A 27,012-nucleotide genomic window follows, 5' to 3' on the forward strand; every position below is an offset into this window, starting at 1 on the left:
TTGGTGTGTTGAAAAATGTAGGAGGTATCAGTAGAATCTCCCATATTCTTAGTACAGGTTGTCTCAGGTTGGTGACTTGTTGGTTTTCACCTTGTTATGTATTGCAAATGGTTAAGTTTTGTTTTATTTGTTATATGGTAATGATATGAGCAGAACAGACATGGTTCTCGGGGAGAGTTCCCATACCCCTCCCTATTCTATTTCCTCTCCAGAGCTGACCATCTGCTTTGGAATGAACTGAGGAATTGGAGGACAGCCCAGAGGGATGAGAGGTGGAAGAAAATAATGTTATTGAGTCTCTCTACAAAAATTCTCATGAGAAGGGATTGACAACCCACAGGCTCAGGAATAAAGTGTCTGTCTATTAGAAAGAAAATTATTGAGGTAAGAACGTAATTTTTCCTTATTGGCTCCAATCACATGCATAAGTACTCTCTTAGTTCCTTTTGTGTAAAAGAATTCCATTAATCCATTCATAATGTCATATCATAATGTCATGGGCATGATTCAAATCAAGTCTTTCTGACAAATGATTTAAATGAAATCTACCCTGTACCTGCTGTATGCTGTCTTGGGTGAATCTCTTCAGAAAGGTGGTTTATAAATCTCAGTGAATAAATAAGTAAGTTAATAAATAAAGCTATCATGGCCAATTGAGTCAGAGAAGAAAGCTTCTTGATGAATAACTTTTGAACTATAATGTAACTTAAGTAGAAACATATCTTTAGATAGATTTTTCCTCAAAAAAATTATTTTATTAAAAAAAAAAAGATTCAATCTAAAAAAACAAAACAAAACCTTTGATTTTTAGCCACCTTGAGCAGGTACAGTTTAACATAAAACTAACAATTTTGTTAACACCACAACAATAGTATATTTAGTTTAGATATTTATATACTGCCTATTAATTGTCTAAATGGTTTACATTCAGGTACTCAGTCATTTATCCTTATCTGTCCTAGTGGACTCACTACTACTACTACTACTACTACTACTACTACTACTATTAATTATTTCTATAGCGATACGAGACTCAGTGCTGTACAGAGTCACAAAGGAGACAGTCCCTGCTAGAAGGAGCTCACAATCTAAATCAGTATCTCTCAAACTGTGTGCCATGGTACAGTGGTGTGTCCTGAAGAGATTCTGGGTGTGTCATGAGAAATTCCAGAATTTTACTTTATTTTTTTAAATTTCCTTCATAAGTATTTACTAGAATAGATAACATGTACATCGCATATGCGTATGTTATGAGTGTCTGTGTACATAAGGACACAACCAACCAGACAAGCATCATTCTTTGATGTGATTGGTCCTTGAAAACTAATAGCAAGTAATTTTATTTTTATTTTTTTAATGCAGTAATTCTAACTTGAGCAACAAAGCAATCAAGGATACTGGTTGGATCTTCTTATCTTTGCAAACTTGGATTTTCAGCTCTGACAGAAATTTAAATTGATAAAAAAGAGAATGATTGCAGATGGTGGATGATGAAATGCATGCTTGCTTGTCAACTATCAAGCTGCATTTTGAGTTAATTTGCATTCAAGAACAAGCACATCCATTGCATTGATTAGCAATTCTATTCTATCTACTTTAGTTTCACCGTTATTAGAATTACCCATAATAGCTTAAAGAACTTTAAATAAATATCTCTCAATTTTTTTTTAAGTTCAATAAATTTTTATTAGAATTTTCAGATAATAGCAAAATTATGAATAAACAGATCACAGAAGCGAATAACAAAACAATTTTGTTTACAAAAGTTAATATACATATACTGTTAGCACTAAAAGCTAATATACATTAACACAAGAAAACTTAACAGCATGAATGTACATTACCATAGAAAAAATGATATTCATTTTAAATGTGATATGTCACTCACTATTTTATGAGAAGATTCCAAATTTTTTTTTTTTTTTTAATGTGCAGACATCCAATTTTTTTTCCGCATACTTTTTCAAACTTAGCAGTTAGACTTACTAAATTCCACCAGTCCATGTATCCAACTCTTGAAAAGTCCTTCCAGTGAGCAATAATTATTTTAATTGCTAAGCTGAACAAGATTCGTACAAGTTTGTCCTGTTCATCTGTAATTGACGTATTTATGCAAAGTCGACCCAACAGAATAATATTTATGGTCAATGGCTCTTTAACAGATGGAATCCCAAACCTTTTGCCAATAGAATTGTAATAAATCACATTGGAAGAGTAAATTGACCAATATATCTCAAATTTTAATCTTTTGTTGGTTTTACAATTTTATAATTTCAGTTATAATGTGCTGCAAAAAAAACATTTGCTCCATTTAGTGTACTGGAGCTAAAAATGTTTGAGAGACACTGATCTCAACAGACAAGACTGACAAATGGATTTCATGGATACAGTTATGGAGAATGATTAATCTACTGTCTAGGGTGGTGGGCTGTGGGGAGTAGGGTTATGGACTGAAGGCTATATCAAAAAGGTAGGTTTTCAGGTTTTTAAACAAGGTAAAGAAAGGGGTGTGGCAGACAAACTCAGGTAGTTTATTTGAGGCATACAGAGCAGCTACATAAAAGGAACAAAGTCTGGAATTGACAGTGGAGGAGAAGAGTACAGCTAAGAGTAGCTGATCTGAGGAACGGAGTTCTGAGAGGTGTAAAAGAAGAGGAGAGGTATTGAGGGGCAGCAGAATGAACACACTTGTAGGTTAGTAATAGGAGTTTGAACTGTATGAGAAGGCAGATAGGGAACCAGTGAAGTGATTTAAGGAGAGGGATAACATGAGTGTAACGAGGTTGGTATAAGATGAGTTGTGCAGCAAAGTTTTGCACAGATTGTAAGGGGGAGAGGCAGCACAGCGGGAGACTAGTTAGAAGTAGATTGCAGTAATCTAAGTGTGAGGTTACAAGAGTGTGGACAAGGGTCCAGTTAGTGTGCTCACAGAAGAAGGGGCAAATTTTGGTGATGTTATAGAGATAGAAGCAACAGGCCTTAGCAGTTTGTTGGATGTGCATAACAAATGAGACAATCGAAGACAACTCCAAGGTTGCGAGCAGAGGAGACTGGAACTATGACAGTAATTACAGAGATGGAGAATGAAGGGAGAGGAGCAGAGGGTTTAGGAGGAAAGAGGAGGAAAGAGGAGCAGCTCAGTCTTGGACATGTTTAGTTTCAGATGATGGCAGGACATCCAGGCACAAAACCAAAGTGGAATTGTCCCAATCAGAATGGTGCGCACTAAACAAAAGTGTCCATCAACTCATCTGATAAATCAAAATGCCTTTATTCATCCAAAGCCTCATAAAATTCATCCAATGACTCAATGACCCGACATGCGCATGTTTCGGCCTAACCGGCCTGCCTCAGGAGTCTTTTGAGTCTATGACGGGTGTGTTTTGAAGAGTCGTAAGGAATACAAAAATACATGCACCTGCAAAATGCAACTGCTAAGGTGAGAAGTTGTAAAGCAGTAAAAATTGCTGCGACCATGCTGGAAACTAGGAAAAAAGTAGAAAAGGTGGACATCCAGGCAGCAATGTCAGCCAAATAGGCTGAGACTTTTTCTTGGACTTTAGGTGAAATTTTGAGTGTAGAGAGATAGATCTGGGAGTTATCAGCATGTAGTTGATAACTAGAAGCCATGGGAGGAAATCAGGGCACCTAGGGAGGAAATGTAGAGAGAGAAAAGAAGAGGTCCTAAGACAGAACCCTGGGGTATGCCAATTGCTAGTGGGATAGTAGCAGAGGAGAACCCACTAACACACTAACTGTGTAATGGGAGAGGTAGGAGGCCAACCAGGATAGGACAGAGTTATCTCTCTTAAGTACCTGGGGCAATGAAGAATTGAGTGACTTGCCCATTGATGCCTAATAATAGTACTAACATTTAACTCTCAGTGGAATAAATCATATAACACAAATATACGTAATAAATATTGGTATAGTACAAATGATGCCATAATTGATAGCATGAAACAACATTCAAATAACAATGATATAATATGATGTCAGCATGATTCTGATGGAATATATAAAAAGCAAACCAACAGAGAAAAGTCCACTCTGCACAAAATCCAAGCAGTCCAAAGAAAACAGCAGAGAGGGCCTGGTCTTCAAACAAACCACACTTTAATGGCAACCAATGCAGTCTATACAAGAAATCATCTATTTGAGCATAGGACTCGACACCGGCCGTGTTATGGTGTGCATCAGAAGCCCAGGATGAAGTTAGTCAGTGCCCTCAAAGCAATGCCAAATCACAAATTACATGATAATTGCTTCTTAAAGCAAAAATAGAGCTGTCGAGTCCAATGCCCTTTCTGCTGTTTTCTTTGGACACATAAAAAGCACACATTAGAACAGTGGTTCCCAAACCTGTCCTGGAGGACCACCAGCCAGTCAGGTTTTCGGGATAGCCATAATGAATATGCATGAAATAGATTTGCATGTAATGAAGATGATAGGCATACATATCTGCCCCATGCATATTCATTAGGATATCCTGAAAACCTGACTGGCTAGTGGTCCCCCAGGACAGGGTTGGGGACCACTGCATTAGAACATTCAAATAATATGATGCTAATGCTTTTCCTCCAATACAGATACTACTGTATATAGTGAGGGGCCAAGTGCAGATATATTGATGGAGACAAAGTGGATAGTATAGAGCCAGTTGGAATTAATAGATAGGTGGCTATACTCAAGGTTAGTTCTATGTACAGTTAAACAGGTGTAAGTTATAGAGTGTGCATCAAGCTAGTCCAAATGTGGAATGAGTATAACGTCAGTTAATCCTGTCCACCACAAGAAACCTTTAAATGTTACTGTGAATTACTTTATACCTCAAAAATGGGAGAAAAAAGGATCTTAATTCCTGTAGCCCTTCCCAATCAAGCATTCAAGAAGTGACTACAAACCAACCTCTGCAGCCCCTTCCTCTCTCTTACTGCCTGTAACACTGCCTCCTGCAGTCTCAGACTGGTGCTTAACTACTGCCTGACTGTAGCCCCTTCCAATCAAGCATTCAGGTGACCTCACTAACGTTGCTGCATATTTAAACAAAGCCCTCTCAGGGCAGAGCCCCTTTTCAAACTTGGCCTCTGTTCTGAATGGCCTCATTAGTAGTCCATTTTAAGTTCTTCTATTCTTGTCTTCTCTATCTCTTGGCCCTGTCCCCTTTGCTTTCCCTTCCAGCCTATACTCTAAAATAAATGCTATCCTTTGATCTCTTCCAGGAGTGACTGACTACAATCAACCTCTGCAGCCCCCTCCTCTCTCTTGCGCCTGTAACCCCACTTCTAGCAGCCTCAGACTGGTGCCTAGCTACTGCCTGGTTGTAGCCTCTCCCAATCAAGCACTCGGGACCTCCCAAACCTTGCACATATTTAAACAAAGCCCTCTCAGGATGGCGTGAGCTGCATTGTGTAACAAAGGAGCATGAACAAGGAGCCCATGCTCCTTTGTGTGCTCCTTTGTGTGCCTCCCTTTTCTCACTACATATGTTTTATATGCTTCTCTTTCTTTTCTCTGTTCCTCTCCTTATGGTTCCAATTCACTTTCTGCTTCTCATACTCACTCTCTCTAATCTTACTCCCTATCCCCTTCCACTCCATCCCTCCCCCCCCCCAATTCTTACTGTCCTTCTCCTTTTCCTATCCCCTCACCAGCCATATTGTCATCTACCTTATTATTTACTCTGAAACTTATTCTCTCCCTTCCATTCATCCATCTTCTTTCTCTTTGAACACAGTCTGTCTTTGTCATTGCTGTCGCTATTCCTCTTTGCTTTGAAGCACTGTCCTAATCCTTCTGCTCACCTCATGGCCTTTCACCACATGTGCAACCATACCAACCTTATTCCTATTCCTCTCTCCATTTCTCATGTGCCCCATGGAATGTTCACTCTGCCTCCAACAAATTACCTTACATTCACGATCTCTTTGTCTCCCATTCCATCCACCTGCTTGCTCTGAGACATGAATTCACCCTTAGAACTCCACTGCAACTGCTGCCCTCTTCCATTCGGGCTGAAACTTCTCCCATATACCATGCCCTTCTGATCAAGGAAGAGGTATTGGGCTTCTTCTCTCTCCTTCTTGCTGATTTCAACCTTTTTCAAAGGGGGATTCAAAGAGATTGGGACTTGTAGTTTTACAACCACACTCAAAGCAGTTTTACATCCAGGTACTTCAAGTATTTTCCCTATCTGTCCTGGTGGGCTCACAGTCTCTCTAATGTACCTGGGGCAGTGGAGGATTAAGTGACTTGCCCATGGTCACAAGGAGCAGCGCAGGGTTTGAACCCACAGCCTCAGGGTGCTGAGGTTTTAGCTGAAACCATTGTGCTACTCTCTCCTCCAGTCGCACCGCCCTTCCTCTTTTGAAGTAAACTCTATCCACCTATTCACTCCTATACCTTTCCAGATAGCAATCATATATTGTCCCAGTGACAAGTCCCCTTCCTCCTTTATCACTAAGTTTGATTCCTGGCTTTCCATCTTGATTCATCTTCTCCCTCCCTCCTTGGGGATTTTAACAGTCATGCTGATGATCCCTCTGACACTTATGCCTCTAAGTTTCTTGCCTTAACCTCCTCATATGACCTTCATCTATGCTTCATTACCCCAACTCACTGGTATGGCCACTGCCTTGATCTTGTCTTTTTCTCCAGTTGCTCCTTCTCTACTCCTACTCCATCTCATTGCTCCCCATCTCTGATCATCATCTGATTAACTTTAACAATTACTCCCTTCCCAGCCATGCCCAGACATCACCAACAGATTTCAAAATCTTCATGCTCTCAATCCTTCCACATTCTCTACCACTGTTTCACATCTTATCACCTCCACTATGTTATCCAAGTCTATTGACGAGGCTGTCTCATCGTATAACTCTATTCTCTCCTCTGCACTAGAAACCCTTACTCTCCCTGTTTCCCGCTCTGTCAGGTATACTAAGCCTCAGCTTTGGCTCACTCCCAGTATCCGATACTTACATTCCTGTATCTGCTCTACTGAATGCTTTTGGTTTAAATCTTACACATTTTCTGATTTCCTTCACTTTAAATTCATACTGACCTCCTTTAATTCTGTTCTCATGCTCGCCAAGCAAAATTAATATATCCAGTTAACTAACTTCCTTTCTTCCAACCCATGCCATCTCTTTGACACATTGAACTCCCACCTCAATATGCCCCCTCCTCTTCTCTCTTCCGAGATTATGGTTGAATTTCTTCCATGACAAGGTTCAAAAGATTGCCCTTGAATTTGCTGCAAAGTCCCATCCTTCTCCCCTTTTCTCTATCCATTATCTTGACCTTCCAGCTACCACCATCCTTTCTTCCTTCACCCAAACAACTCAGGTGGAATCCGCACATCCTCCCTCTTTTGATCCACAGCTCTTGCTCAGTCCCACCCACTCGACCCTCCTTCAACTCCCACCGACTTTTCTTCTCTGAAATCACGGAGGAAGAAACTACACATCTTCTGTCCTCAGCTAAGCCTACTACATGCTCCTCTGACCCTATTCCTACTCCTCTTTTTGACCCCGTCTCACATACTCTTATCCCTGCTATCCTCAGTCTATCAATTTCCACTGCAATTGTTACTGATGCCTTCAAATATGTGGTGATTAAGATGTTTCTGAAAAAACCCTTGCTGGACCCTTTTATTTATTTGATGTTTTTACCCATCCTCTCAGAAGCGCCCATAATAAGTACCCCTAATAAGAGTACCAGTTTATAATTTTACATGCATGTATGAGTTAACAGATAAGCGTTGACAGGCAATTTGTTGTGAATGGATATGGGTGAAAGTATTATTTTTAAACAGGATAGGTTCTGCAACTTCTCCCATTTGCAATTTCTTATGAATACAGTTTCACGGTATAGCAGTGTCTCATGGATAACATAGTTGCAGGAACTATTTTATTGATAAGACAGTTTTGGCAGGTTCCCACAGTTGAAGGGACTTTGGTTTATGGGATAGGCTGTATGGAGGGTTTGGCCTACTTTGGTTTGCGGGATTACAGGTTGGGACAGTCTGTGACTGTAACATAAGAACATAAGAATTGCCATATTTGGACAGACCGAAGGTCAATCAAGCTTAGTATCCTGTTTCCAACAGTGGCCAACCCAGATCCCAAGCACTTAGATCACAAATAGCAAAACAGATTATATGCTGCTTATGTTATAAATAAGCAGTGTATTTCTCCAAGCAATCTCAATAATGACCTATGGACGTCTCTTTTTGGAAATTATCCAAACCTTTTTTTAAACCCTGCTAAGCTAACTGATTTCACCACATTCTCTGGCAATGAATTACAGAGTTTAATTGCACATTGTGTAAAGAAATATTTTCTCTGGGTTGTTTTAAATCTACTTACAATAGCAGCTTTATCACATGCCCCCTAGCCTTAGTATTTTTGGAAAGAGTGAACCAGTGATTCACATCTAGCCTTTCCACTCCACTCATTATTTTTATAGACCTCTATCATATCACCCCTGATCCTTCTCTTCTCTAAGCTGAAGAGCCCTAGTCGCTTTAGCCTTTTCTCATAGGGAAGTTGTCCCATTTCTTTCATCATTTTTGTTGCTCTTCTCTGTGCCTTTTCTAATTCCACTATATCTTTTTAAGAGATATGGCAACCAGAACTACACACAGTATTCGAGATGCGGCTGTACCATAGAGCAATACAAAGGCATTATAACATTTTCATCTTTGTTTTCCATTCCTTTCCTGATAATTCCTAACATTCTATTTGCTTTCTTAGCAGCTGCTGCACATTGAGCTGAGGGTTTCAACATATCCTCAACAATGACATTGTACTCGGAAAGAGAAAGGTTGGGATCATGTTGTTGAAGTATTTGAAGTCTAATGATAGGGTTTTGAAGGTGCATTGATTTTAAATGGGTAGCCAGTGTACCACGGCCAGTGCTAGGGTGACGGGGGTTGCAGATATTCAGGTTTTTGAGAAAGCTAACTGCTGCATTTTCATTCGTTATAGTCGTTGTAGGTTTTTTTGAGGATAGTCCTACAAATAATGAGTTGCAGTAATCCATGCAAGATAGTACAAAGCATAAAGTAATTGAGTGAATTCTGCTTCAGAGAAGTATAGTCTGATTTTTCATAGTTGGCCATAGGTAGTAGAAGGATGTTGATACTAGCCGAGAGATCTATTTTGTGAGTGATAGATTGGAGTCGAGTATAATTCCAAGGCTGCGTACTTGTTCCTTGGCAGTAAGGGTTGTACTATCCTAGACAAAGGATGGACGAGAGTGGGTATAGCTTTTTATCCAGATCCATAGCATTTCTGTTTTGGATGTGTTTAATTGTAATCTGTTTGCTGTCATCCGATCTTTGATTTCTGATAATCAGTGTTGTAGTTTTGTGATTTGAGTGACTCGGTTCTTTCCCAGTGGGAGGTAAAGTTGGATATCATTGGCAAAAGAGTAAATCATGATGTCATGTTTTGATGCTATGTCGAGTATTGGTCTAATGTACAGGTTAAAAAGCAGTGGAGATAGTAAGGCACCTTGGGTCATGTCATATATTGAAGTGGTTTAGGTTGTGACGTGTCTGACCCTAGTAGCGCCATCTGTGATCTCTTGTCCAGGAAGGAGGAGAACCAATGCAGTGGTGTCACGGACTCCGATGTTGGCTAGTCTGAATAAAAGGAGAGTGTGGTTATTGGTATCAAAGGCTGCATTTAGGTCAAGGAGTACATTTTCTTCTTTGTCTAAGAATTTCTAGGAGTCGCTGATGATATCAATTAAAACTGTTTTGGTACTATGGAATTTGATGCATCCTGACTGGTAGATGGACAGAGCATTTTATCTACAAAATCATGTAGTTGTTGCAGTACAATTTTTTTCTACTACTTTTGATATGAAAGGGAGATTTGAGACTGGTCTAAAGTTGCTCGGTTGGTCGGGGTCGTACAACCGCTAGCTTCCAACTTATGGGAACTGTTCCAGACTCTAGGTATTCATTTATTAATGGAAAAATTTATTGCAGGAAGGTCTCTTTGACTGATATTAGTAAGTTGGTTGGGCAGGGGTCCAGGGTCGAGCTTGTAGGGTGTGTTGAGTCTATTAACTTGTTCAGGTCTTATAGGGAGACTGTTTCGAAGAGGTTAAAGGTGCTGGTTATTTGTGGGGTATCCTGTGTTCTGTTGATAGGTGTAGTTTGTAGAGATTTGGTCTCCATGATTGGGCTAGAACCGGTCTCTATTATTATACCCATTTATATCGGTAGCAGTTCAGGGTTCCATCCAGTGTTCTCTCTAAGCTGCTGCTTGGCCACGCATCAGTCGCTGATTGCCGCTCACATGGAAGATTTCCTCACATCCACCAATCAGGGAGTCAGAGCTGCAGCTTGACCAATCAGGAACACTTCTACATGAAAGTGCTCCTGATTGGCCATCAAGCTCCAGCTCTTTCTCCCAGATTGGTGGATGTAAGAGCTCTCTCAGTAGTGAGCCTTGCCTGAGGCCTCCCCCCTCAAGAATTCCATCAACTCAAGCCTGAAGCTATACAGAAGATAAAGTGCAAGAGAGATTGAGGCAGCATAACTCTGTTGCTCCGGAGCCAATTAACTACCTCTGCACAGCAGGTACCTAACACCATTAAAATATATAACTTTTTATAAAACATTCTGAAGGGGGGGGTGGTCTGCCTCAGTTGCAGCACATAAGGGGGTGCGATGCTCTGATGACTCCTCTGAGGGCTTATTCTGGCAGCAGCAGTGTTCATAATTTGATGTTCTTGTTGTCTTTGGGCCTTTCTCTTTGCCGGGTTCCACCTAATTCCTGTTTCTGCAAAGGTGTAACCCTGCGGAGAGGAAGGCCCAAAGCCTACAATAGCTGTGAGGTGTGAATAAGTATGAAGGGGGAAGGAGAGATTGAAGGAGAGGAGGGATATGCCAGTATATGAGGGGGGAGAAGGGAAGGAAACCTGACCAAGAAAAGGAGGAGATTCCAGAGCATGGAGGGGGAGAGAGAGTTGGAAGGAAAGGAGATGAGAGAGATGGCAGGGCAAAGGGAGAGAGAAGAGAAGGCGAAAGATGCCAGACCATGGGGTGGGATGGGAAGGAAGGACGGAAAGGAGAAGAAATAAATGCCAAACCAGAGAAGTAAAGGAAGGGGAAGAGGATGCCAGACCACAAAGGGGAGTAGGGAAGGAGGGAAGAGTGATGCCAGAATGTGGGAAGGAAAGAAGAAAGATGGCAGACCACCAGGGGGGGGGGGAGTGAGGAAATACTGCACAGGGATAGAGAGGAAGGGGAAAGGTAAGAGGAAAGAAATGGTGCACCAGAATGGGATTGTTGGGAAAGGGAAGAGAGATGGAAAAATGCTGTTTAAGATGGGAATAGGGGAGAAGAAAGACATGGAAGATGGTACACATTGATGGAGGGGAGAAGAAGATCAGAGAGAGGGAGGATATGGTGCATATGGATAGATAGGAAATGAAGACATGGAACAGTATATAGAATTGAGAAGGAAGCAGAAAAATTGAAGAAAGATAAATGTTAAAAGTTAATTCCAGGGCAGAAAATGAAGAAGGAGAAAAAAAACAGCAATTGGATAAGAAGGCACTGGAAACACAGTGAAGAGCACAGGCAGATCCAGAGACTGGGAAAAGATGATTAGAAAAAATAAAATAACCAGACAACAACTGTAGGAATAATGATTTTATTTTAAATTTAGTGATTGAAATATGTTGATTTGGGGAATTTACATCTGATGTCTATATTTTCTACCGTTCAGGAAGAAATGCATTTCTTTCTGTTTCTCTGGTGTTGTACTTCACACAGACCCTGACATGTTAGGGTTTTGTTTATGTATATTAGGACTTTTAGTTTATGGTCCTATATCTGCTTATGGTTTATCAATGTTCTGCATGTGTAATCAAGGCCAGGCGTTCTGGTAGGAATGAATGTTGAGAAGCGTTATTGGTGTCATGACCCAAAGTAGGAATATATTTGTCTGCTCTCCTTCACCCATTTTGGACTAAAACTGCCCTCGCTTAAAAAAATTAGCAAAAATGACTATCATACTGAGTGATGATTCTAGAAGCATCCCAAGATTCTAAACCTGTGAGTTTAATAGGAGGTATTGTGAAGTCAGATATATCCACGTATGTTAGGTACCCCCCCCCCCCCCCCCCAACAATATCTTGTTTAGGTAGTGTTTGTTGTTGGGGTTTTTTGCCCATTCCTGAATTACAATGAAACAGTTTACTCAAAACTATGGTTAGGTCTTGTTCCATGGTATAAGTAGTTGTACATCAACAGTATAGATATAGAATTTTATGTCCATTGAGGAAGCTGCTCAGCCAGAGGATTGAGGTAGATATTAAATAAAATGGGAGACAGTTTGGATCCCTGTGGCATCCTACAGTTCAATGTATTGTTTGTTGTCTGTCTGACAAATAGAATTTGAGCCATGTGAATACTGTGCCACTGGTTCTTGTATTTCTGCTGGCCTTGTAAGCATGTGTGACTGAAGCTATGAAACTTTGCCTCTTCTTAAGGTTAGTTCAGCTCGGACAGAAGGTTTCCTGGAGGAACCTCCAGCACTCCCCCTCCTGGCCAGCTGGAAGAAAGGCAAGGATAGCTCAAAAAGGGAAACAACTTCAGGAGAGGGGGAGTGCCAAACCAGGAAGTAGAGGAGAGTTTAAAAGGTAGAGCCAGGATCAGAACCAGAGGTCCCAGAGTGAAGGCAGGATGTAGAGGATCAGGAGAGTGTATGTAACTTATTCCCAACTGAAGTAGGAACCCACTTAACTGAAGTTTGTTTTTTGGGGTTTTTTTTTGCTTGCACAGGAATAAGTAAAAAGGCTACAACATAATACTCTCTTAGAGGCGGGGTTGAATGAACTGTGCTCCTGGCTGTATGCGAAGGAGGTCACTCAGAACTCTGGACTGATTAAACTAAACTGAGAAGGGCAGTGCATTGAGGGGAGATCTGTGAGAAAAACAGACCCCTAATTCTGGAGAAATAAAAGCTTATTCTCCTACCTCCCCAGACTGCTTGTTAGTATTTGTGTGACTCTTGTTTGAGTAACCGGGCTATGGCTGTTACAGCATAATATTATGATCCATAATGTCAAAGGCTATTGAGTATCAAGGCAAATCCCCTGTCTCCAGGCCAGTTTCAGTTGTCTTCTCAATCCATCACCTGGTCCCCATTTTAGTTTGGAATGTCAGAAGTCTAACTGGCATAAAATGTATCCTGTCAACCAGAGTTTGCATTTGGTAATAAGATCCTGTAATTTTCTAATGCTGCTTTCCCTCAGTATCTAATCATTTGTGATATGATCTTGGTAAGTCATACCTAAGATTATTCTCACCTGGAGTACTGTGTTCAGTTCTGGTCGCCATACCTCAAGAAGGACATGGAGGTACTTGAGAGGGTCCAGAGAAGAGCAACTAAGCTAATAAAGGGCATGAAGGACCTCTCATATACTGACAGACTGAAAAAGCTAGGGCTTTTCTCCCTGGAAAAGCGGAGAATTAGAGGAGACATGATAGAAACCTTCAAGATCATTAAGGGCATAGAAAAAATAGACAGGGACAGATTTTTCAAATTAAGGGGATCAATAAGTACAAGGGGGCACTCAGAGAAATTGAAAGGGGAGAGGTTTAGAACAAATGCCAGGAAGTTCTTTTTCACACAGAGGGTGGTGGATACATGGAACGCGCTACCAGAGGATGTGATAAACAGGAGCATGCTACAGGGGTTCAAAGAAGCTTTGGATAGGTACTTGGAAGACAAAGGGATTGAGGGGTACAGATAAGAGTAGAGGGATGGGATTAGAGGTAAGTTACAAAATTAATCCGGGACCACTGTTCAGGCACTAGGCCTGATGGGCCGCCGCGGGTGCGGACCGCTGAGCAAGATGGACCTCTGGTCTGACTCAGCGGGGGCAACTTCTTATGTTCTTATGTTCACTGGTGAAATGCATCCAGGGTTTTTTTTTTCTATCTTGGTTGATATCTTTACATTACGTTAGAGATTTCTATTCCACCATTACCTTGCGGTTCATGGCGGATTACAAAAGAGTTAAAGAAGGTGGGTTACAAAAGAAGAACATTGATCATATCTAGTAACGGTAAAGAGTAGATCAGGTAGTATCGGTGAGTCTGGAAGAAAATGGTAAAGAGTAGATCAGGCAGTATTGGTGAGTCGGGAAGAAGATGGGAAGAGGAAGGTATTCGTGGTGTTAAGACTTTTTCAGGGATTTCTTGAAGAGTATAGTCTTTATTTCTTTTCTGAACATCTTGTAGTCTAGGGTTGTTATCAGTAGATTACAAGGTTTTGCTGACATGCAGTAGTTTGAGATGGAGAAAGAGATTGGGAGAAATCAGTATCAAGTGGAGAAAATGTACTAGAACCATGAAAATCGAAGAAAGGAAAATAAAACCTTCAGAGAATGTGCCATTAGGGGTGTACCACCTGAAGCAGAGGCTCTGAATGGATCAGGGTGGACCTGGGAGTCAACCCAGAGAATTCTGGGAGAAATATATAGATGGGCTGCAAAACCTCCACAGCACCTGCTAGACAACTGGTAGGAGTGCTGGTTACCTTGAATAAAGGCCTAAGTGTATTGGGGTAGACCTGGGTGTTGCCCCAGAAAATGCTGGAAGGAATATGCAGAGGGACTGCAAGATCTCCACAGCACCTGGTAGGTGGCTTGTGGGAGCTGTGGACCGGAGGCCATGATTGGACTGGGGTACACCTAGGAGTTGCCTTGGAGAGGAATATGTAGATGGGCTGCAAGATCTTCTCAGCACCTGTTTTCTGCAACAGAGCCCATAGGAATAAAATGGGTCTGGTGGCAAATATGTGCTAATCTTTACTAAAAGATTCCCAAGTTGTGATTGTTGAATCAGATTATACTGTGAGTCTCTTTGGAATTATGTATCAAAAATTTTGCAAAACATTTATGCAAAATAATGCAAAAGTAATTATAAAATTGTTTGCATAATATGTTAACTAGAACATTTAGGATGAGAGATATTGGACATGTGTGCAGCAAGGATGAGGATGGGGCATGTGTGTTGTACAGGACTAGGAACTATGTAGTGTGTGTTTCTATGAATGTTGCTGCTGATGAGAGGCGCACACTGTATGTGGGTTGCTTACACCATTGTATGCAGATAACAATCATTATGACATGGTACTAGGTGGCAAGCACCAGCCCTAAAACATTGTTTGTAATTCCTTTGCAATCCCTGTTTAAGAAATTAGATCAGGCCTGGGGTAAACCAACCCCTGTCCAATTTGGTCTATAAAATAGAGTGGAGTGGAAGGATAGATGTGAATCACGTGTTCACTTTTTCCAAAAAGGCTAGGACTAGGGGACATGTGATAAAGCTACTAAGCAGTAGATTTAAAACAAAGCGAAGGAAATATTTCTTCACACATGTAATTAAACTCTGGAATTAATTGTCAGAGAATGTTAGCTTAGCAGGGTTTAAAAAAGGTTTGGATAATTTTCTAAAAGAGAACTCCATAGGCCATTACTAAGATGGCCTGGGGAAATCCACTGCTTATTCTTAGGATAAACAGCATAAAATCTGTTTTGCTACCTGGGATCTAGCTAGGTACTTGGGACCTGGGTTGGCCACTGTTCAAAACAGGACACTGGGCTTGATGAACCTTTGATCTGTCTCAGTATAGCAATTCTTATGCTTACATGTACACTGCTTTCACTGCAGGTGTAAACTTGTACATTGGCGTTTGTATTCTATTGATACAATTTTGTAGAGAAATTTTCTTTTTCTTAATGTTCTTTAGACCACTGACAGTCTATCTGTCCCTTTGTTTAGGCTATTGCTCATTGTAGTGAACCCTAGTTCTATCATAAGTAGCTATTAAGAAGCTTCAGATATCTGTGAAAACCTATGGGCAGTCGCTCAGCATTTTGTGATTATTTGGCAGTGAAATTGTGTGATGAAGCTTTTTGAATTACTCTGCACTGTATGCTGGGTTCTCCTAATAAAGTTGATTATTATAAATATGACAGTTGCATTGAAAATCTCACCACCCCCTAATTACAAAGCTTTTACTATGTCAATAATTTACTCTTGCACTTAAATTAGCTCCTGAAATTTGCCTCATGGGTAGAATGAGGTATAATTAATACAGATTTTTTTTAGGTTAATGTTTTATGAATCTGTAACTTAAAAGAGTGCTCTAAAAGGCAAAACACCATTCATATGTATATGCTGTGCCATTGAATCACGTTGCATTTTTCAAGACTTTGACTTTAATCAACAATCTAATTACATAAAGTGATCCATATTTACAGCTCAAACAAAGCAGCATGAATAAGAGTGAAAAGCGTGATGTTGTTTCGATGAGTTTTATTCTGATGTGAGATATAATTTGTCACCAATGACTTTGCTACTAAACATAATGGTTCGCTACATGTCAGTTTGATTAGGTGATCAAATTTAGTATAAAAATCATGAAGCTGGAAAATAAATGTAATTTATTCAGCCTTAAACTTATATGAGGGCAGCCAGTGTAAACAGGGCTGCATTTTCCATAAGTCGGAGCCAGCACTTGCCTGTGAGTGATGTACCTCGAGGGACTTAATGCTCTCAGCTTGTAAGATCCAGTTCTTCCTTCCAATGCTGCCTATAAGGCACTGTTCAATGGAATTCCAATGGCAAGATATAGTGGACTAATTAAAACTATGCCACTAGGGTTGCAGCAGAGTAAATAATACTGATGAATATTATAGTGGTTGATGACCCTGATTGCTTGTTCCCCAGGCTTAAGGGCAGATGTTCTGCTGTAACTGAAGCTTGCAGGAGAATGCAATGACTATATGTAGCAGCAGCGATGCATATGGTAGCCTGAAGCCGCCAACAATATATATATATATATATATATATATATATATATATATATATATTTTTTTTTTTTTTTTTATTATTATTATTTTATATTTACAGCCTCTTGGAAAGTGGGGGGTTGTTTGGGAAATTGAAAAATGCTGAGCTGGGGAGGGGGGATACTATTGATTGGGGAAAGAGAAACAAGAAAGAGAAGGATGCTGGTTGGGAGTGAGGAAGAAGAGACAGAAGGAAACTGGGTTGGGGAGGAATAAATATAACTGCAGAGGAGGGAGATGAAAAAGAGAGAGAGAGAGAGAGGGTGAAGCTGCTATTAATGGGGATAGGGAGTGGGAGGCAATCCTTGTCAGGTGGAAGACAGACTAAGGGGGATGTTTCTGGGCAGGGGAAAAAGAGGGAGTATTAGTTGAAGGAACAGAAAATGGTAGGGAGAAAAAAAGGGAGATATAATACAATATAAATTCTTACATACCACCATTACCCAAAATATTGGTTCAATCCAGTTTACAAAGTTAAGAAAACTACTATAAAAATAGGACTAACAAGCAAGGCAAATGATACTAATAAAGCCTATTTAAACACATATTTTAAAGAAGAAAAAAATTCAATTTACCCCTAAACTCATATAAGCTCAGTTGTAATGGGGAGAGAGTACCACACTAAAGCTGCCTGATATGATAAGGTTAAAGAATGAATACTTTTTAATGTAATTTGTTAATGCTCGGGAGGAAGAGAGAGGAGAAAAGCATAAGATGCATTTCATTGGGGGATCTCTGGAGGGGATTTCCCTTATTTCTTCAGATACCTAATGGGGTGTATGGGGAGGAACCCCATCCTACCTAGAATTGCAAATCCTTAAGTGTAGTAGCAAATGTTTAGATGCAATCCATCTTGACTTTTTTGACGTTATATTCTAAGTATGCTATACCATTTTCTATTTCAGTTGGGTTTACTAAAGAGCAATCACACAAAAAATAGGAGAGTAAAAAATCTTATAACCTTGTAGATTTTCCAATTGACAAATATCACATCACAAAAAGAAAAATCTCACTATATCAAATACAATATATCTTTAAAATTTATAATATGAGTGTTCAGTATAGTGTAACCACCAAGCCAGCAGTGATATTCTAGTCACATCATTGTACCAGCCCTCCTAACCAATCCAAAGGTTGGTATAAACTCATCAACTTCTTAAAAAAGAAAAAAAAAAGTGTCAAAAATTAAACAGCAAAATACACTGCTGTGTTTTGTGTGTTTGAGTTTGGGCACTTCTTCACTGTGGTGATACAAGTCCAGTGGATTTCAATGTTGACCAGCCATTGTTATCCAGTCTTTTGTTGTTTAATTTTTGACATTTTTTTTTTTTCTTTTTCAAGAAGCTGATGAGTTTATACCAGGGTCTCAAAGTCCCTCCTTGAGGGCCGCAATCCAGTCGGGTTTTCAGGATTTCCCCAATGAATATGCATTGAAAGCAGTGCATGCACGTAGATCTCATGCATATTCATTGGGGAAATCCTGAAAACCTGACTGGATTGCGGCCCTCAAGGAGGGACTTTGAGACCCCCTGGCAACCTTTGGGTTGGTTAGGAGGGCTGGTGCAATGATGTGACTAGTAAATCACTGCTGGCTTGGTGGTTACACTATACTGAGTACTCATAAATTTTAAAGATATATTGTATTTACTAAAGAGCAAGCATAAGTCTAAAAATGCCCTGTACTTTGAATTTATTTTGTAATAAATTGTTTATACATATGAAGTATAATAAAATATTGATCAAGCTTGTCGTTACTGTGTCCTCTGGATGGCCATAAAGCATATTTTTCACAGAGCAGCCAATTATCTCCACCTTCTTTGGCATACCATCTAGCTTTACAGATGACATCATTACAGACTCATTATTGCTAACCCCTTTTAATGACAAAAAAATCTCATGCAAGAGTAGAGAAATGAACTTCAGGAAAAAAAAGTAGTCATTTTTAAGATCAGTCACTTATGTAAACACTTGTCGTGCAACATTAAACCTTACCTTAGGCTTTCTGCTTCATTAATTTGGTACTCCCTGGGTTACTGATGCTTATGTGCTTGACTTGGTTGCAGAGCCCACAGCTACCACAGAGTAAAATGACATGATATAAAGTGATGTACAAAACAGTGAGAGCTTTATCACTCCATTGCAGAAAGTAGTTACTTGCAGTTTAAGTAGAGCTGTGAAAAAAAAAACACCTTTCCTGCTATACCCCCTCCTCTTCTTTCTGCATCTTATAAAGAGCCCTGATTTCATACAAACAAAAATTCTACTCATTTTTATCAGATGGGGTGCTAGGCTTTTTCCAAATACAAGTGATTGTATAGCTCCCAGATTGACCAGACAAAACATAACATTGGCCATTGGCAATGAAATGGCTACAGCATTTCTTTAGGTGGCTACATTGAAATGACTGTAAATGAGGAAAGAAATATGTGAAAGTTGGCAGTAGAGAATGAAACGGGGACAAATTTTTCCTGTTCCTGCCCCATCTCTGCAAGCTCCGCCCTCATCTGCACAAGCCTCAAACACTTTAAAATCATAAATGTCCAAGGCTTGAGCAGTTAAGGCTGAGCTTATAGGAATGTGACAGCGACAAAACTCACGGGACAGGGAAATTGAGTTCCTGCGGGGACAGGGACAAATTTGTACTTGTGTCACTCTCTAATTGGCAGCACACCTTTCAAGAACAATAGGAAAATAGGTTTTCAATCTGATTCAAGATCAAGTAGAACAAAAAACCAAGCTGTAACTAAAAAAAAAAAAGAAAGTAAGCGAGGGAATCTAGAAAAATCTGTGTAATTTCTGGGTGATGGTTAACTCACAAATGAAGTACATAAAAGTATTAAAAGAGCTGTATTCTGATAATAGTTTATATTTGTACCTATTATCCCCTTTTTCACTGTTGTAATTGTATGCAATACCCTTGGCTCTCCATTTATTTATTTATTGGAAAATTTAAAGGCTGCAATATAATGATGTTTTGCTTGATTATTAGTTTTGTTTGCCTGCAAATTCATTGCTCAAAAATGACTTTCAATATGGATGAGAATTAATCATGAAGATGAGGTGACCAAATGCACAGGTCTGGCTTTTGCTTCCGGTAGCATTTTAAGGCAAAATCCTATTAGCACATACCATACTTGTTTTAAATTCAAGAGCGATGTAGTACATTTCTTTTGAGTTATGCTACACCGATCTATTCACTGGAATCCCAACAGATGATGTAATTATAATTAAAAATGACTTTTATGGAATAATTCACTTCTTTAAGTATGCAAAAATGAGGTCATTTCCCCCCTACTTCCAAAAACGTTTAATCTTTCTATCTAGCTAATGAAAACCGTAAACAGTGTCATCTGTCAGGTTAGTGACAGAGACTGCCACTTATGACAGGGTTATTGTTTATTTTAGCAGTTAATTTGCAGGCCGGAATCATTTAATTGTTCTGAGTACATAATTACATGCCAACATTTTCCAGTTTAATTAAAATGTACAAATCTGAAGATTAAAGGAAGTTTTGAATTATTAATCATTCCTCCTCTAGGAAATCTTGTTGCTCTGCAGGAGATTTGTCCAGTATACAACTGTATGTCTTTCTCCCTTCTTTTTTCGCAGACAGACAATTTTCCCGCAGAGCCCAATTACACAGGCAGCAGGCAGCAGTTTGTTCAAAGGTAAGGCCCATTAAGTAACTTTTTCTCTTCTTTTCCCATTTGCGTTATTGTTAGAATTGTTTTGCCAGAGAGTATAATTCACTGTAAAATGAGCAGAGGTAATGCCTCTCTCCCTGTATCTCTGTTTCAGCAGCTCAACCTTCAAGGACCCAGAAAGAGCCAGTCTAAGGGACAGTGGTCATGGGGACAGTGATCAGGCCGACAGTGATCAAGACACCAACAAAGGTTCCTGTTGTGATATGTCTGTTAGGGAGGCACTTAAGATGAAGACTACTGCCAAAAACCAGCCACTCGAGCAAGGTGAGTGACATCTTCTTCTGCCTTAACAATCGCTATCAACCTATTAGTATTACAGGGGCAGTTTATTATAACGGCATAAATACTGTCGCCAAAAACAGCATGGGCTCCTTTTACTAGGCTGCGCTAGCGTTTTTAGCACGCTAACCCCGTGCTATACAAAAAATACTCTATGGAGGCGTTAGCGTGTTGCGCGTGTGGCTTAGTAAAAGAAGCCCCAAATCTTGCAATTGGCTCAAAGCAAGAAATAGTCAATAACCTTCAGCATGCTTGTCAAATAAACCTAGAATATTCTTTTCATCTAGCAGGAGATGAAATAATCATTACAAAGAAATAATTTAGCAGAATTAACACATTTCAAAACGGAATTGAAAACATTCTGCCTTAGTAAATGTATATAGATGTTGAGGATATAAACTCTGCGTGACTGGAACATTTTCTTTTTAATATAGCTTTGAAAAGACTTAGAATAACAGCAAGAGAAAAACAAAAGAATAGAAAGGGAGAAATGTTAATCTTCATGGTTGCTTTGTTTTATTCATAATACTGACTTCACCGTTAATGCCAGTGTCAGAAGTAAAGTGTCATGTGATGGCATCTGATTTTCAGTATAATCATTTCATTCACACCCTGAAGAAAGAATCACAGATAATTGTTTGTGAAGTCAATAAGATATGAGTAATATAACTACAGTGTCTGTCAGTGTTCTCTAGACCGGGTCGCAGATAAATGTTTATTTTCTCAAATTGTGTTCACAAAGCTTATGTCCAATTCATTCTTTGGAGGCATTTTTTTTTAAACTAATTATAATGTCTTTTATTGCAAGCAAAATAAAAAGTTAACAGTACCAGCTGACCAAAATTAAACTCCATAATTTTTGAGTGCTGTGCCAAGCCACTAACATTGGGTAAAATGGGAAATCATGCTAATTTGAGTTTGATTTTAAATACAATTTTTGGTCTTTTAGATGACAAGTGGTTCACTATGTAAAAGATATTTAATATTGACTTAAGTCATTCTTAATGAGCACTATGCGTATTTGCATTTAAGCTGAATTATATTGTGGGTATTTATTAATCGGTGATTAATTGGAACTAGATTTTGGCTCCAGCATCATCTGATCTGTGGAATATTCATTGGTAAATACACACAGTGTGTTGTATATGTTTGATCTTCTTGTAATTGCAATTTAATTTTGCTGTGTAGTATATTTAGAATTCTATTGTATAATGTATTCTGTATGTGTTAGAGAGTTGACCTCACAGAGGACCTTGTTTTCCAAGTAATAAATGCCAGGAAGATTTTTTTCATGACCTTTTTAGCAGTGACTTTCTATGTATAATTGGACATTGATCTGTGTAAAGGTGCATTCTTGGTCATTTTCTAAAGAAACTAGGTAAAACCAGTCTTAGTTTCTCAAATTTTGTAGAAGAAATAGGAAATCAGATTTAAGACATATATGGCAAATGTCAGATCTTGATATATGTTGTTTGTAAGGGGGAGAGAAGGCTTTAGAATTAAGAATTATTTTCTTTAAAATGAATGGGCTCATAAAAATATATCACTAAGAAATTTGACAAATGTGTAGGTATTACATAAAATAGTGGCAGTGCTCAAGATTTAGTCCACAATTTTCAAATGTGTTTCTAAATCAAAATTGTAATTTCTTTGTAGGATATATATTTTAAGGTAGACATAACTACATAGCGCAAACCAAATCCCCAACATCGGACACATTTTGAAAGTCATTCTTTTCTCTTGTTTGTTTGCTTTTAGCAATGCTTTGGACTGGTCCATACATTGTGTTTGTCATGATTTCTGCGTACTAAGGGAAAAGGGCACATGTGATCAAGGTCACCTTAATTCTTCAGTTTTGTTTTTGAATATACAAGTTGGCCTGTGAATATTAAAAGGTCTTCAGATGCATGTTAGCTCTTACGAGTAGGGGACATTTAGGTGAATGAGTATGTTTGTGTGGACATGAATTCTGAGCATGGGGGTAAACTTTTGACGCACTTTATAGAATTGCGCTCACAAATATTTTCTGAAAAACTGATAACTTAAAAACATAAGCCGTCTTTTACAAAGGTGCGCTAAGCATTTTAGCGTGCAATTCGCGCATGCTAAATCAACATGCGCTAAGTGCTAACGCATCCATAGAATACCATATCGCATTAGCGTTTAACGCGTGCTAATATTTAGCGTTTACTAAAAAGCATAGCACACCTTTGTAAAGAGGGGGATAGTCTGATTTTTGTTTTCAGTTTCTATTTGTTTTTCCCTTCTTTATTGCTTCCCCATGCCCCCTTTCTCCTCTGACTTTTCACTATCATTGAGCTTTTATAGCATTCTATTTTTATATGTCTGTGTTGGATTTTTTTCTTCTGTTGAACACCAAAACTGAATCTGACACACAAGTGAATAACATTAACGGATGCATCTAGGACAGAACAGTTCTCCCAGAGTTAAAAACTAATGGCTAGTTCTTAGCATGTCTCTTCAGTCATTTCAATTTGTTGTTGTTTCCTGTTCTGCAGAATGGGCACAAAACAATTTCTTTGATGTGTTTGATCTTCTTCTCTTCTAACATTGTTTTTTTTGTTATTTTCATTCAGTTTCAGTAAAATTTTTCATTTCTTTTGATTAATAAAAGATATATTTTTTTTAATGTTTACTTATCTAATATCCACAAAACCGTGACACTGGTCCTGCCCAACTTGTGAGAGAAAAATCATAAACGTTGATACCTAGGTAAGTTATTACTACACAAATAGAAAGAATATAGTCCTATGGTAGGAGGTCCCTAGAAAACCAAGGAGACCAACCTAAGTATGTCCAGCCTACTATGAATTATAGAAGCAGCACTCTTTCTTGCACAGACCATAAGACCTCATCAGCGTAATTGTCAATTGACTACACACACTATAGTAAGTCCTCATTGTTTGAGATTACCTTCATTCTATTACCTTCATTCTTCTTCAAGAAGAACTAGTGACACAAAGCCTTTGTCACGAGTCTCAACTGAAAATTCCTTATTCTGCTAGACCAGTCCACATGGTTGAGTCCTTGGGCCAGATTGCTCCTAAGGTACATACCATGGTCCCTACCCTATTTGAGGATGAAGACAACATTTTACATCAACTTCATTCAGTACATGACACTAAATTTCATAAAAATCAGCTGAGTTCTGTGGAAGATACAACAAATAGCATTTTGGTGTGGTTTTTTAAAATTTTTTAGTTCTCGGTGTATAATTGGATGTTATTTTAAAGCTCAAAACTGATTGGAAAAGGTATTACCTGAATATGTTTAATAATGATTATGTCATGAAACTAATAAAATAGCCTATCACTTGTGATTCTAAGAGACTCTTGGTTTGGATTCTGTCAGTTAGCAAGATCACAAAGACCTCCATGAGGCCTAGTTGTTTAACCTTAACTTGTATGTTTGTTGGTTATTCCTTGGTATTTCTTAGGAATAAAGGGCCGATAGCTCCTCTAGAGTGCCCAACAAGGAAAACAGATGCATAAAAGGGTAATTATTATTATTATTATTATTTTCTTTATTGATTTTTAATCAAAAACAGTGTCATACAATTAAAAGAACAGTAGGCATTACACACATTACACTAATTTCTGTTTAGGTAACATAAATATCATTCAATAATTTCAGATTCTTGCAGCTAATATTATCAGAATATTACCTAAGATATACTACAAAAGAAGACTAAAGTTACCCAAATATCTCTATGAATATTTATTCCCAACCCTCCAACCCCCCACCCACCCTGAATGTGTAAAGATGAAAAAAAACAAAAGAAAGATATGATGATAAAAATACATTATTATGTTTTTACAAATTTAGTCAATGGGCTCCAAATTTTATTGAATTCCTTACTAAGTCCCTACACTCTGCGTTGATTTGTTCATATTTATATGAAGTGCACACATTCACCCACCAAAAAGTATAATTTATTCTATCATGATTCTTCCAATTACTTGTAATTAATTGAATGGCTATACCTGTTAAGATCAAAAATAGACGACTTTTATATTTATCTAGAGTGGGTTTCACATGTAAAATTGGTTCATAAATTATGGCCTCATATGATAATGGAACATTTGAATCCAGAACTAGATTTATTTGTTCCCAGATTGACTTCCAAAATATTAATATAAATGGGCAAAAATATAACAGATGGTCCAAAGTCCCTATATCAATATGACAATGCCAACATCTATTAGACTTAGAGCTATCTATTCTATTTAATCGAACGGGGTCCAGAAAATCCTATGTAACAAAAATAACCATGTTTGTCTCATAGTTGCTGACGCTATACATTCCAATCTCCAAGTCCAAATTCATGGCCAACGAGACACAGAAATTTACTGTTTTATCTCGATGCTCGAAATGTCTCTAAGACTATTTTTTGGCTTTTTATTTAAAAGTCCAGAAATCAATTTGTACCACTGAGCAGCCTGATGTCCTACTAAATCAGTTTGGTAGCAAAGGATTTGCAGGCTAAAATAAGTTTTTAAATTTTTCCATTCAGGGAACCCACTCTGAATAGCCTGCTTCAACTGCAACCACCTATATTGTTCAGATTTTAAAATTCCAAATGACTGTTGCAGTTGTGAAAAACCAAGCAGATTTCCATTAGAAATAACGTCATCTAATGTCCGAATACTTTCCTGCATCCAATTCTTCCAAGCGATCCCAGCTCCGCTTATTTGAATCTTGGAGTTTAACCATAAGGACTGCAAAGTAGATTTCATTATAGGAACCTCCGTTAATTTATCAATAAATTTAATTTTTTTCCATGTGTCCAATAAAATCACATTGTTCCTTGCGTATCTAGGTGTTTTAATACTTAATATGTGAGATAGTCTCATTGGGGACATGATTTTCCACTCAAGATATAGCTAGTCAGGGTAATGCTCTAAGAGCTCAGGGAGGATCCAATACATACCTTGACGCATTATATAGGCTTGATGATACCTATAAAAATTGGGAAAATTTACCCCTCCCTCCGCAATTGGTTTTTGTAGAGATACTAAAGCAATTCTTGCTTTTTTCTGTAGCCAAATAAATTATTAATAATATGCCTTTTGTCCCCAATGTGCATCATTTGCCCATTTGTTAAAAGGCAATAGAATGCATTATATTAGCCTAGTGGTGAGGTGAGATCCTGGGGAACTGTGTTCAGTTCCTACTGCAGCTCCTTGTGGCCCTGAGCAAGTCACTTAACCCTCCATTGCCCCAGGTTAAAAAAAAAATAGATTTGAGCCCAACAGGGAGAGGGAAAGTGTCAGTATATAATGTATACAGTGCTGCATACATTTAGTAGCACCATAGAAATGATAAAATGGAAGAGTGGCCTAGTAGTTAAAAGTGCTGCATCAGCATCCTGAGTTTGTGAGCTTGATCTCGGTGCTGCTCCTTGTGACCCCTGGGCAAGTCACTTATTTCTCCATTACCTCAAGTACTACAGTTAGATTGTAAACCTGCCGAGATAGATAGAGAAAATACTTGTATTGTAAACTGCTTTGGGTGATTCTACAGCTTTATGCTTCTGAGAGCTTCTTAAAGGGGACCATGCTCTAAATAAGGAAGTGCAACTTCCTCTTCTTCCTGATGGCCCCTAAGGTCCCCCTATCCACAACCCCCCTTGTTTTTAAGACCTCTTCAAAATGCCTGCACCCATAAAAGCACCCCATGGTCTCCTGTAGGACTATCCTTTTAATAATCCCTGGCTTCTAGTAGGGTCAGGGCCAGAGCAATCCCAAATTATTTGTGCCGCTTGATAACCTTTTGCCTTTGTATGGTAATTTAACTCATAGCAGTATTACCAGAAGACTACTGTTAGGGGTCACTGGTGCCATTTTGAATTTGGCACCATCAAGTGGTAGGAGGAACTGGGTATTGCTCCTTCCTTGTCACAGTTGGACACCAGAAATTACTTGAGTGGCTTACAGGAGGATAAGATTCAAATTATTTGCGATAGAGGTGCATCAAAAGGGTGTCTTTTGAGTAGGGAGGCATCAGGAGGAAGGTTGTGATGGAGAGAGCATGGCCTTTTGGCTGTCTTCTTTATGAAGTGGCTCAGGAACATCAAGCTGTGGTTTAGAGGCTTGGTGCTTCCAGGCAGTGTGAATAA

General features: G+C 38.9%; 1 protein-coding gene across 7 annotated transcripts in view; it reads left to right on the plus strand.

Annotated features, from left to right (window-relative positions):
- PCDH17 (protocadherin 17) overlaps positions 1 to 27,012 on the plus strand; it is a 317,465-nt gene that overhangs the window by 125,962 nt on the left and 164,491 nt on the right. For 4 of the 7 annotated variants that reach the window (XM_033949383.1, XM_033949385.1, XM_033949390.1 and 1 more), the window contains exons 3-4: positions 20,500 to 20,558; positions 20,689 to 20,858. In XM_033949383.1, coding sequence (XP_033805274.1) covers positions 20,500 to 20,558; positions 20,689 to 20,858 — 229 coding nt within the window. Of the gene's footprint in view, positions 1 to 20,499; positions 20,559 to 20,688; positions 20,859 to 22,631; positions 22,713 to 27,012 lie in introns of those variants that run through there. The other 3 variants (XM_033949384.1, XM_033949386.1, XM_033949389.1) reach the window with 2 other exon arrangements.

The sequence above is a fragment of the Geotrypetes seraphini genome, chromosome 6, assembly GCF_902459505.1.
Source record: "Geotrypetes seraphini chromosome 6, aGeoSer1.1, whole genome shotgun sequence".
Taxonomy (NCBI): Eukaryota; Metazoa; Chordata; class Amphibia; order Gymnophiona; family Dermophiidae; genus Geotrypetes; species Geotrypetes seraphini.